The sequence below is a fragment of the Somniosus microcephalus genome, chromosome 23 (assembly GCF_052327205.1).
Source record: "Somniosus microcephalus isolate GS21.2 chromosome 23, FLI_Smic_1.0, whole genome shotgun sequence".
NCBI classification, from domain to species: Eukaryota; Metazoa; Chordata; class Chondrichthyes; order Squaliformes; family Somniosidae; genus Somniosus; species Somniosus microcephalus.
Window position 1 is genome coordinate 71,142,777 of NC_141009.1, and position 13,608 is coordinate 71,156,384.

Genomic DNA, 13,608 nt, shown 5'->3' on the forward strand with positions numbered 1-13,608 from the left:
ACAGTGCAGCGCTCACTCAGTACTGCCACTCCGACAGTGCAGCACTCCCTCAGTACTGCCCCTCCGACGGTGCAGCGCTCCCTCAGTACTGCCCCTCCGACGGTGCAGCGCTCCCTCAGTACTACCCCCCAGGACGGTGCAGCGCTCCCTCAGTACTGCCACTCCGACAGTGCAGCACTCCCTCAGTACTGCCCCTCCAACAGTGCAGCATTCCCTCAGTACTGCCACTCCGTCAGTGCAACGCTCCCTCAGTACTGCCCCTCGGACAGTGCAGCTCTCCCTCAGTACTGCCCCTCCGACAGTGCAGCGCTCCCTCAGTACTGCCCCTCTGACAGTGCAGCGCTCACTCAGTACTGCCCCTCCGACAGTGCAGTGCTCCCTCAGTACTGCCCCTCCGACAGTGCAGCACTCCCTCAGTACTGCCCCTCCGTCAGTGCAGCGCTCCCTCAGTACTGCCCCTCGGACAGTGCAGCTCTCCCTCAGTACTGCCCCTCCGACAGTGCAGCACCCCCTCAGTACTGCCCCTCCGATAGTGCGGCGCTCCCTCAGTACTGCCACTCCGACAGTGCAGCGCTCCCTCAGTACTGCCCCTCCGACGGTGCAGCGCTCCCTCAGTACTGCCCCTCCGATAGTGCGGCGCTCCCTCAGTACTGCCACTCCGACAGTGCAGCACCCCCTCAGTACTGCCCCTCCATCAGTGCAGCGCTCCCTCAGTACTGCCCCTCCGTCAGTGCAGAGCTCCCTCAGTACTGCCCCTCCGTCAGTGCAGAGCTCCCTCAGTACTGCCCCTCCGTCAGTGCAGAGCTCCCTCAGTACAGCCCCTCCGACAGTGCAGCGCTCACTCAGTACTGCCACTCCGACAGTGCAGCGCTCCCTCAGTACTGCCCCTCCGACGGTGCAGCGCTCCCTCAGTACTGCCCCTCCGTCAGTGCGGCGCTCCCTCAGTACTGCCCCTCCGTCAGTGCAGCGCTCCCTCAGTACTGTCCCTCCGACGGTGCAGCGCTCCCTCAGTACTGCACTGGAGTGTCAGCAGAGACTTGAACCCACAACCTCCTGACCCAGAGGTGAGGGTGCTACCAACTGAGTCACGGCTGACACAAACTGATGAGCTGGAATCCATTGGTTGTATATCTGGGACCACATCACGTCTCCTGGTCACACTGCAAGCTGTCAAAACAAAACCAGATATATCCTGTGGTTAATTAAGCCTTGTTTTCGTTCCAGGTTATTATTTATTCATTGGCAATTCAACAACAAACGTTAGTGACCCCAGAGCGCGGCTCACCTCAATACTACAGACAGCCTCCTCGGCCAATCAATGCCTCTCATTCTGGTACCACATGTACGGACCTCAGATCGGTGAGTCGGGAGCTAATTCAGTTTGATATCATTTCCTCTTGCACTCTTTAAGTAAAGGTGATAACATGGTGGGGTCCAGTTCCATAGACACTGACTCTCACTGGGGTACAGTTCCACAGACACTGACTCTCACTGGGGTACAGTTCCACAGACACTGACACTCACTGGGGTACAGTTCCACAGACACTGACACTCACTGGGGTACAGTTCCACAGACACTGACACTCACTGGGGTACAGTTCCACAGACACTGACTCTCACTGGGGTACAGTTCCACAAACACTGACTCTCACTGGGGTACAGTTCCACAGACACTGACACTCACTGGGGTACAGTTCCACAAACACTGACTCTCACTGGGGTACAGTTCCACAGACACTGACTCTCACTGGGGTACAGTTCCACAGACACTGACACTCACTGGGGTACAGTTCCACAGACACTGACTCTCACTGGGGTACAGTTCCACAGTCACTGACTCTCACGGGGTACAGTTCCACAGACACTTACTCTCATTGGGGTACAGTTCCACAGACACTGACTCACAGTGGGCACTCTTCCACAGACACTGACTCTCACTGGGGTACAGTTCCACAGACACTGACTCTCACTGGGATACAGTTCCACAGACACTGACTCTCACTGGGGTACAGTTCCACAGACACTGACTCTCACTGGGGTGCAGTTCCCCAGTCACTGACTCTCACTGGGGTACAGTTCCACAGACACAGACGCTCACTGGGGTACAGTTCCACAGACACTGACTCTCACTGGGGTACAGTTCCACAGACACTGACTCTCACTGGGGTACAGTTCCACAGTCACTGACTCTCTCTGGGGTACAGTTCCACAGACACTGACTCTCACTGGGGTACAGTTCCACAGACACTGACTCTCACTGGGGTACAGTTCCACAGACACTGACTCTCACTAGGGTACAGTTCCACAGACACTGACTCTCACTGGGGTACAGTTCCACAGACACTGACTCTCACTGGGGTACAGTTCCACAGATGCTGACTCTCACTGGGGTACAGTTCCACAGACACTGACTCTCACTGGCGTACAGTTCCACAGACGCTGACACTCACTGGGGTACAGTTCCACAGACACTGACTCTCACTGGGATACAGTTCCACAGACACTGACTCTCACTGGGGTACAGTTCCACAGTCACTGACTCTCACTGGGGTACAGTTCCACAGACACTGACTCTCACTGGGGTACAGTTCCACAGACACTGACTCTCACTGGGATACAGTTCCACAGACACTGACTCTCACTGGGGTACAGTTCCACAGACACTGACTCTCACTGGGGTACAGTTCCACAGTCACTGACTCTCACTGGGGTACAGTTCCACAGACACGGACTCTCACTGGGGTACAGTTCCACAGACACTGACGCTCACTGGGGTACAGTTCCACAGACACTGACTCTCCCTGGGGTACAGTTCCACAGACACTGACTCTCACTGGGGTACAGTTCCACAGACACTGACTCTCACTGGGGTACAGTTCCACAGACACTGACTCTCACTGGGGTACAGTTCCACAGACACTGACTCTCACTGTGGTACAGTTCCACAGACACTGACTCTCACTGGGGTACAGTTCCACAGACACTGACACTCACTGGGGTACAGTTCCACAAACACTGACTCTCACTGGGGTACAGTTCCACAGACACTGACTCTCACTGGGGTACAGTTCCACAGACACTGACTCTCACTGCGGTACAGTTCCACAGACACTGACACTCACTGGGGTACAGTTCCACAGACACTGACTCTCACTGGGGTACAGTTCCACAGACACTGACTCTCACTGGGGTACAGTTCCACAGTCACTGACTCTCACGGGGTACAGTTCCACAGACACTGACTCTCATTGGGGTACAGTTCCACAGACACTGACTCACAGTGGGCACTCTTCCACAGACACTGACTCTCACTGGGGTACAGTTCCACAGACACTGACTCTCACTGGGATACAGTTCCACAGACACTGACTCTCACTGGGGTACAGTTCCACAGACACTGACTCTCACTGGGGTACAGTTCCACAGTCACTGACTCTCACTGGGGTACAGTTCCACAGACACTGACGCTCACTGGGGTACAGTTCCACAGACACTGACTCTCACTGGGGTACAGTTCCACAGACACTGACTCTCACTGGGGTACAGTTCCACAGTCACTGACTCTCTCTGGGGTACAGTTCCACAGACACTGGCTCTCACTGGGGTACAGTTCCACAGACACTGACTCTCACTGGGGTACAGTTCCACAGACACTGACTCTCACTGGGGTACAGTTCCACAGACACTGACTCTCACTGGGGTACAGTTCCACAGACACTGACTCTCACTGGGGTACAGTTCCACAGACACTGACTCTCACTGGGGTACAGTTCCACAGTCACTGACTCTCACTGGGGTACAGTTCCACAGACACTGACTCTCACTGGGGTACAGTTCCACAGACACTGACTCTCAGTGGGGTACAGTTCCACAGACACTGACTCTCACTGGGGTACAGTTCCACAGACACTGACTCTCACTGGGGTACAGTTCCACAGACACTGACTCTCACTGGGGTACAGTTCCACAGACACTGACTCTCCCTGGGGTACAGTTCCACAGACACTGACTCTCACTGGGGTACAGTTCCACAGACACTGACTCTCACTGGGGTACAGTTCCACAGACACTGACTCTCACTGGGGTACAGTTCGATAGACACAGACTCTCACTGGGGTACAGTTCCACAGACACTGACTCTCACTGGGGTACCGTTCCACAGACACTGACACTCACTGGGGTACAGTTCCGCAAACACTGACGCTCACTGGGGTACAGTTCCACAGGCACTGAAGCTCACTGGGGTACAGTTCCACAGACACTGACTCTCACTGGGATATAGTTGCACAGACACTGACTCTCATTGGGGCCCAGTTCCACAGATACTGACTCCCACTGGGGTACAGTTCCACAGACACTGACACTCACTGAGGTACAGTTCCACAGACACTGACTTTCACTGGAGTACAGTTCCACAAACACTGACTCTCACTGGGGTACAGTTCCACAGACACTGACTCTCACTGGCGTACAGACCATAGACAGTGACTTTCACTGGGGTACAGTTCCATAGACACTGACTCTCACTGGGGTACAGTTCCTCAGATACTGACTCTCACTGGGGTACAGTTCCACAGACACTGACTCTCACTGGGGTACAGTTCCACAGACACTGACTCTCACTGGGATACAGTTCCACAGACACTGACTCTCACTGGGGTACAGTTCCACAGACACTGACTCTCACTGGGGTACAGTTCCACAGACACTGACTCTCACTGGGGTACAGTTCCACAGACACTGACACTCACTGTGGTACAGTTCCACAGACACTGACTCTCACTGGGGTACAGTTCCACAGACACTGACTCTCACTGGGGTACAGTTCCACAGACACAGACTCTCACTGGGGTACAGTTCCTCAGATACTGACTCTCACTGGGGTACAGTTCCACAGGTACTGAACCTCACTGGGGTACAGTTCCACAGATTCTGAGTCTCACTGGGGTACAGTTCCACAGACACAGACACTCACTGGGGTACAGTTCCTCAGATACTGACTCTCATTGGGGTGCAGTTCCACAGAAACTGACTCTCACTGGGGTACAGTTCCACAGACACTGACTCTCACTGGGGTACAGTTCCACAGACACTGACTCTCACTGGGATACAGTTCCACAGACACTGACTCTCACTGGGGTACAGTTCCACAGACACTGACTCTCACTGGGGTACAGTTCCACAGTCACTGACTCTCACTGGGGTACAGTTCCACAGACACGGACTCTCACTGGGGTACAGTTCCACAGACACTGACGCTCACTGGGGTACAGTTCCACAGACACTGACTCTCCCTGGGGTACAGTTCCACAGACACTGACTCTCACTGGGGTACAGTTCCACAGACACTGACTCTCACTGGGGTACAGTTCCACAGACACTGACTCTCACTGGGGTACAGTTCCACAGACACTGACTCTCACTGTGGTACAGTTCCACAGACACTGACTCTCACTGGGGTACAGTTCCACAGACACTGACACTCACTGGGGTACAGTTCCACAAACACTGACTCTCACTGGGGTACAGTTCCACAGACACTGACTCTCACTGGGGTACAGTTCCACAGACACTGACTCTCACTGCGGTACAGTTCCACAGACACTGACACTCACTGGGGTACAGTTCCACAGACACTGACTCTCACTGGGGTACAGTTCCACAGACACTGACTCTCACTGGGGTACAGTTCCACAGTCACTGACTCTCACGGGGTACAGTTCCACAGACACTGACTCTCATTGGGGTACAGTTCCACAGACACTGACTCACAGTGGGCACTCTTCCACAGACACTGACTCTCACTGGGGTACAGTTCCACAGACACTGACTCTCACTGGGATACAGTTCCACAGACACTGACTCTCACTGGGGTACAGTTCCACAGACACTGACTCTCACTGGGGTACAGTTCCACAGTCACTGACTCTCACTGGGGTACAGTTCCACAGACACTGACGCTCACTGGGGTACAGTTCCACAGACACTGACTCTCACTGGGGTACAGTTCCACAGACACTGACTCTCACTGGGGTACAGTTCCACAGTCACTGACTCTCTCTGGGGTACAGTTCCACAGACACTGGCTCTCACTGGGGTACAGTTCCACAGACACTGACTCTCACTGGGGTACAGTTCCACAGACACTGACTCTCACTGGGGTACAGTTCCACAGACACTGACTCTCACTGGGGTACAGTTCCACAGACACTGACTCTCACTGGGGTACAGTTCCACAGACACTGACTCTCACTGGGGTACAGTTCCACAGTCACTGACTCTCACTGGGGTACAGTTCCACAGACACTGACTCTCACTGGGGTACAGTTCCACAGACACTGACTCTCAGTGGGGTACAGTTCCACAGACACTGACTCTCACTGGGGTACAGTTCCACAGACACTGACTCTCACTGGGGTACAGTTCCACAGACACTGACTCTCACTGGGGTACAGTTCCACAGACACTGACTCTCCCTGGGGTACAGTTCCACAGACACTGACTCTCACTGGGGTACAGTTCCACAGACACTGACTCTCACTGGGGTACAGTTCCACAGACACTGACTCTCACTGGGGTACAGTTCCATAGACACAGACTCTCACTGGGGTACAGTTCCACAGACACTGACTCTCACTGGGGTACCGTTCCACAGACACTGACACTCACTGGGGTACAGTTCCGCAAACACTGACGCTCACTGGGGTACAGTTCCACAGGCACTGAAGCTCACTGGGGTACAGTTCCACAGACACTGACTCTCACTGGGATATAGTTGCACAGACACTGACTCTCATTGGGGCCCAGTTCCACAGATACTGACTCCCACTGGGGTACAGTTCCACAGACACTGACACTCACTGAGGTACAGTTCCACAGACACTGACTTTCACTGGAGTACAGTTCCACAAACACTGACTCTCACTGGGGTACAGTTCCACAGACACTGACTCTCACTGGCGTACAGACCATAGACAGTGACTTTCACTGGGGTACAGTTCCATAGACACTGACTCTCACTGGGGTACAGTTCCTCAGATACTGACTCTCACTGGGGTACAGTTCCACAGACACTGACTCTCACTGGGGTACAGTTCCACAGACACTGACTCTCACTGGGATACAGTTCCACAGACACTGACTCTCACTGGGGTACAGTTCCACAGACACTGACTCTCACTGGGGTACAGTTCCACAGACACTGACTCTCACTGGGGTACAGTTCCACAGACACTGACACTCACTGTGGTACAGTTCCACAGACACTGACTCTCACTGGGGTACAGTTCCACAGACACTGACTCTCACTGGGGTACAGTTCCACAGACACAGACTCTCACTGGGGTACAGTTCCTCAGATACTGACTCTCACTGGGGTACAGTTCCACAGGTACTGAACCTCACTGGGGTACAGTTCCACAGATTCTGAGTCTCACTGGGGTACAGTTCCACAGACACAGACACTCACTGGGGTACAGTTCCTCAGATACTGACTCTCATTGGGGTGCAGTTCCACAGAAACTGACTCTCACTGGGGTACAGTTCCACAGACACTGACTCTCACTGGGGTACAGTTCCACAGATACTGACTCTCACTGGGGTACAGTTCCACAGACACTGACTCTCACTGGGGTACAGTTCCACAGGCACTGACTCTCACTGGGGTACAGTTCCACAGACACTGACTCTCACTGGGGTACAGTTCCACAGACACTGACTCCCACTGGGGTACAGTTCCACAGACACTGTCACTGGGGTAGAGTTCCACAAACACTGACGCTCACTGGGGTACAGTTCCACAGGCACTGAAGCTCACTGGGGTAAAGTTCCACAAACACTGACGCTCACTGGGGTACAGTTCCACAGGCACTGAAGCTCATTGGGGTACAGTTCCACAGACACTGACTCCCACTGGGGTCCAGTTCCACAGACACTGACTTTCACTGATGTACAGTTCCACAAACACTGACTCTCACTGGGGTACATTTCCACAGACACTGACTCTCACTGGGGGAGAGTTCCACACACACTGACTCTCACTGGGGTACAGTTCCACAGACACTGACTCTCACTGTGGGAGAGTTCCACACACACTGACTCTCACTGGGGTACAGTTCCACAGACACTGACTCTCACTGGGGTGCAGTTCCACAGACACTGACTCTCACTGGGGGAGAGTTCCACACACACTGACTCTCACTGGGGTACAGTTCCACAGACACTGACTCTCACTGGGGTACAATTCCACAGACACTGACTCTCCCTGGTGTACGGGTTCCACAGACAGTGACTCTCACTGGCGTACAGACCATAGACAGTGACTTTCACTGGGGTACAGTTCCATAGACACTGACTCTCACTGGGGTACAGTTCCTCAGATACTGACTCTCACTGGGGTACAGTTCCACAGACACTGACTCTCACTGGGGTACAGTTCCACAGACACTGACTCTCACTGGGGTACAGTTCCACAGACACTGACTCTCACTGGGGTACAGTTCCACAGACACTGACTCTCACTGGGGTACAGTTCCACAGACACTGACTCTCACTGGGGTACTGTTCCACAGACACTGACTCTCACTGGGGTACAGTTCCACAGACACTGACTCTCACTGGGGTACAGTTCCACAGACACTGACTTTCACTGGGGTGCAGCTCCACAGGCACTGACTCTCACTGGGGTGCAGTTCCACAGACACTGACTCTCACTGGGGTACAGTTCCACAGACACAGACTCTCACTGGGGTACAGTTCCTCAGATACTGACTCTCACTGGGGTACAGTTCCACAGACACTGACTCTCACTGGGGTACAGTTCCTCAGACACTGACTCTCACTGGGGTACAGTTCCACAGGCACTGAACCTCACTGGGGTACAGTTCCACAGATTCTGAGTCTCACTGGGGTACAGTTCCACAGACACAGACACTCACTGGGGTACAGTTCCTCAGATACTGACTCTCACTGGGGTACAGTTCCACAGACACTGACTCTCACTGGGGTACAGTTCCACAGACACTGACTCTCACTGGGGTACAGTTCCACAGACACTGACTCTCACTGGGGTACAGTTCCACAGACACTGACTCTCACTGGGGTACAGTTCCACAGACACTGACTCTCACTGGGGTACAGTTCCTCAGATACTGACTCTCACTGGGGTACAGTTCCACAGACACTGACTCTCACTGGGGTACAGTTCCACAGACACTGACTCTCACTGGGGTACAGTTCCACAGACACTGACTCTCACTGGGGTACAGTTCCACAGACACTGACTCTCACTGGGGTACAGTTCCAAAGGTACTGAACCTCACTGGCGTACAGTTCCACAGATTCTGAGTCTCACTGGGGTACAGTTCCACAGACACAGACACTCACTGGCGTACAGTTCCACAGACACTGACTCTCACTGGGGTACAGTTCCCCAGACACGGACTCTCACTGGGGTACAGTTCCTCAGATACTGACTCTCACTGGGGTACAGTTCCACAGAAACAGACTCTCACTGGGGTACAGTTCCACAGACACTGACTCTCACTGGGGTACAGTTCCCCAGACACAGACACTCACTGGGGTACAGTTCCTCAGATGCTGACTCTCACTGGGGTACAGTTCCACAGATACTGACTCTCATTGGGGTGCAGTTCCACAGAAACAGACTCTCACTGGGGTACAGTTCCACAGACACTGACTCTCACTGGGGTACAGTTACTCAGATACTGACTCTCACTGGGGTACAGTTCCACAGACACTGACTCTCACTGGGGTACAGTTCCACAGACACTGACTCTCACTGGGGTACAGTTCCACAGATTCTGAGTCTCACTGGGGTACAGTTCCACAGACACAGACACTCACTGGGGTACAGTTCCACAGACACAGACTCTCACTGGGGTACAGTTCCTCAGATACTGACTCTCATTGGGGTGCAGTTCCTCAGATACTGACTCTCATTGGAGTGCAGTTCCACAGAAACTGACTCTCACTGGGGTACAGTTCCACAGACACTGACTCTCACTGGGGTACAGTTCCACAGATACTGACTCTCACTGGGGTACAATTCCCCAGACACGGACTCTCACTGGGGTACAGTTCCGCAAACACTGACTCTCACTGGGGTACAGTTCCACAGGTACTGACTCTCACTGGGGTACAGTTCCACAGATTCTGAGTCTCACTGGGGTACAGTTCCACAGACACAGACACTCACTGGGGTACAGTTCCTCAGATACTGACTCTCACTGGGGTACAGTTCCACAGACACAGACACTCACTGGGGTACAGTTTCTCAGATACTGACTCTCACTGGGGTACAGTTCCACAGATACTGACTCTCAATAGGGTGCAGTTCCACAGAAACTGACTCACACTGGAGTACAGTTCTACAGACACTGACTCTCACTGGGGTACAGTTCCACAGATACTGACTCTCACTGGGGTACAGTTCCAGAGACACTGACTCCCACTGGGGTACAGTTCCACAAACACTGACGCTCACTGGGGTACAGTTCCACAGGCACTGAAGCTCACTGGGGTACAGTTCCACAGACACTGACTCTCACTGGGATATAGTTGCACAGACACTGACTCTCATTGGGGCCCAGTTCCACAGACACTGACTCTCACTGGGATATAGTTGCACAGACACTGACTCTCACTGGGGTACAGTTCCACAGACACTGACACTCACTGAGGTACAGTTCCACAGACACTGACTTTCACTGGGGTACAGTTCCACAAACACTGACTCTCACTGGGGTACAGTTCCACAGACACTGACTCTCACTGGGGTACAGTTCCACAGACACTGACTCTCACTGGGGTACAATTCCACAGACACTGACTCTCCCTGGTGTACGGGTTCCACAGACAGTGACTCTCACTGGCGTACAGACCATAGACAGTGACTTTCACTGGGGTACAGTTCCATAGACACTGACTCTCACTGGGGTACAGTTCCTCAGATACTGACTCTCACTGGGGTACAGTTCCACAGACACTGACTCTCACTGGGGTACAGTTCCACAGACACTGACTCTCACTGGGGTACAGCTCCACAGACACTGACTCCCACTGGGGTACAGTTCCACAGACACTGACTCTCACTGGGGTACAGTTCCACAGACACTGACTCTCACTGTGGTACAGTTCCACAGACACAGACTCTCACTGGGGTACAGTTCCACAGACACTGACTCTCACTGGGGTACAGTTCCACAGACACTGACTCTCACTGGGGTACAGTTCCACAGACACTGACTCTCGCTGGGGTACAGTTCCTCAGACACTGACTCTCACTGGGGTACAGTTCCACAGACACTGACTCTCAATGGGATACAGTTCCACAGACACTGACACTCACTGTGGTACAGTTCCACAGACACTGACTCTCACTGGGGTACCATTCCACAGACACTGACTCTCACTGGGGTACAGTTCCACAGACACTGACTCTCACTGGGGTACAGTTCCACAAACACTGACTCTCACTGGGGTACAGTTCCACAGACACTGACTCTCACTGGGGTACAGTTCCACAGACACTGACTCTCACTGGGGTACAGTTCCACAGACCCTGACTCTCACTGGGGTACAGTTCCACAGACACTGACTCTCACTGGTGTACAGTTCCACAGACACTGACTCTCACTGGGGCACAGTTCCACAGACACTGACTCTCACTGGGGTACAGTTCCACAGGCACTGACTCTCACTGGGGTACAGTTCCACAGACACTGACTCTCACTGGGGTACAGTTCCATCGACACAGACACTAACTGGGTACAGTTCCACAGACACTGACTCTCACTGGGGTACAGTTCCACAGACACTGACTCTCACTGGGGTACAGTTCCACAGACACAGACACTCACTGGGTACAGTTCCACAGACACTGACTCTCACTGGGGTACAGTTCCACAGATACTGACTCTCACTGGGGTGCAGTTCCACAGATACTGACTTTCACTGGGGTACAGTTCCACAGACACTGACTCTCACTGGGGTACATAAGAACATAAGAAATAGGAGCAGGAGTAGGCCAATCGGCCTCTCGAGCCTGCTCCGCCATTCAATAAGATCATGGCTGATCTGATCCTAACCGCCAATCTACTATCACAGAACCATCTCCTGAATCTAACAGAATTAGACACACGAAATAGGAGCAGGATCAGGCTACACGGCCCCTGGGCCCGTTCCGCTACCCACAGGGCCATGACCGATCCGAACCTGGACTCATGTCCAAATTCCTGCCCGCTCCCCATAACCCTTTTATTCACGTTACTTCTCGGAAACTGTCTATTTCTGTTTTAAATTTATGTAATGATGTAGCTTCCAAAGCTTTTTGGGGCAGCATATTCCATGGACCTACCACCCTCTGAGTGAAGTAGTTCCTCCTCATCTCAGTTTTGAAAGAGCAGCCCCTTATTCTAAGACTATGCCCCCTAGTTCTAGTTTCACCCATCATTGGGAACATCCTCCCCGCATCCACCCGATCCAACCCTTTCACAATCTTATATGTTTCAAAAAGATCGCCTCTCATTCTTCTGAACTCCAATGAGTAGAGTCCCAATCTACTCAACCTCTCCTCATATGTCCATCCCCTCATCCCCGGGATTAACCGAGTGAACCTTCTTTGTACTGACTCGAGAGCAAGTATGTCTTTTCTTAAGTATGGACACCAAAACAGTATGCAGTATTCCAGGTGCGGTCTCACCAATACCTTGTACAACTGAAGCAATACCTCCCTATTTTTATATTCCATCCCCCTAGCAATGAAAGCCAACATTCCATTGGCCTTCTTAATCAATTGCTGCACCTGCATACTAACCTTTTGAGTTTCGTGCACCAGGACCCCCAGATCCCTTTGTACTTCAGTACTTTCCAGTTTCTTGCCATTAAGATAATAACTTGCTCTACCATTTTTCCTGCCAAAGTGCATAACCTCACACTTTCCAGTATTGTATTCCATCTGCCAAATCTATGCCCACTTACTTAGCCTGTCTATGTCCCCTTGCAGGTTTTTTATGTCCTCCTCACTCACTACTTTCCCTCCCATCTTAGTATCATCTGCAAACTTTGATATGTTACACTCGGTCCCCTCCTCCAAATTGCTAATATAGATTGTAAAAAGTTGGGAACCCAGCACTGACCCCTGCGGAACACCACTAGTTACTGATTGCCAGTCTGAGAATGAACCATTTATCCCAACTCTCTGCCTTCTGTTAGATAGCCAATCCTCTATCCATGCCAGAATATTACCCCCAATCCCGTGATTTTTTATCTTAAGCAATAATCTTTTGTGTGGCACCTTGTCAAATGCCTTTTGGAAGTCTAAATACACTACGTCCACTGGTTCCCCTTTATCCACCCTATATGTTTCTTCCTCAAAGAACTCCAGCAAATTTGTCAAACATGACTTCCCCTTCATAAAACCATGCTGACTTTGTCCTATTAATTTATGATTATCCAAATGTCCTGTTACTGTCTCCTTAATAATGGACTCCAATATTTTACCTACCACAGATGTTAGGCTAACCGGTCTATAGTTTCCAGCCTTCTGTCTACTGCCCTTTTTAAATAAGGGCGTTACATTAGCAGTTT

The 13,608-nt window shown here is 52.3% G+C and overlaps 1 protein-coding gene across 1 annotated transcript in view; it reads left to right on the plus strand.

Annotated features, from left to right (window-relative positions):
- The window catches only part of mamdc4 (MAM domain containing 4), a 365,757-nt gene that overhangs the window by 60,191 nt on the left and 291,958 nt on the right, over positions 1-13,608 (plus strand). Inside the window, exon 3 of the mRNA XM_085965967.1 lies at positions 1,225-1,359. Within this exon, the coding sequence (XP_085822093.1) occupies positions 1,225-1,359 (135 nt within the window). The remainder of the gene's footprint in view (positions 1-1,224; positions 1,360-13,608) is intronic.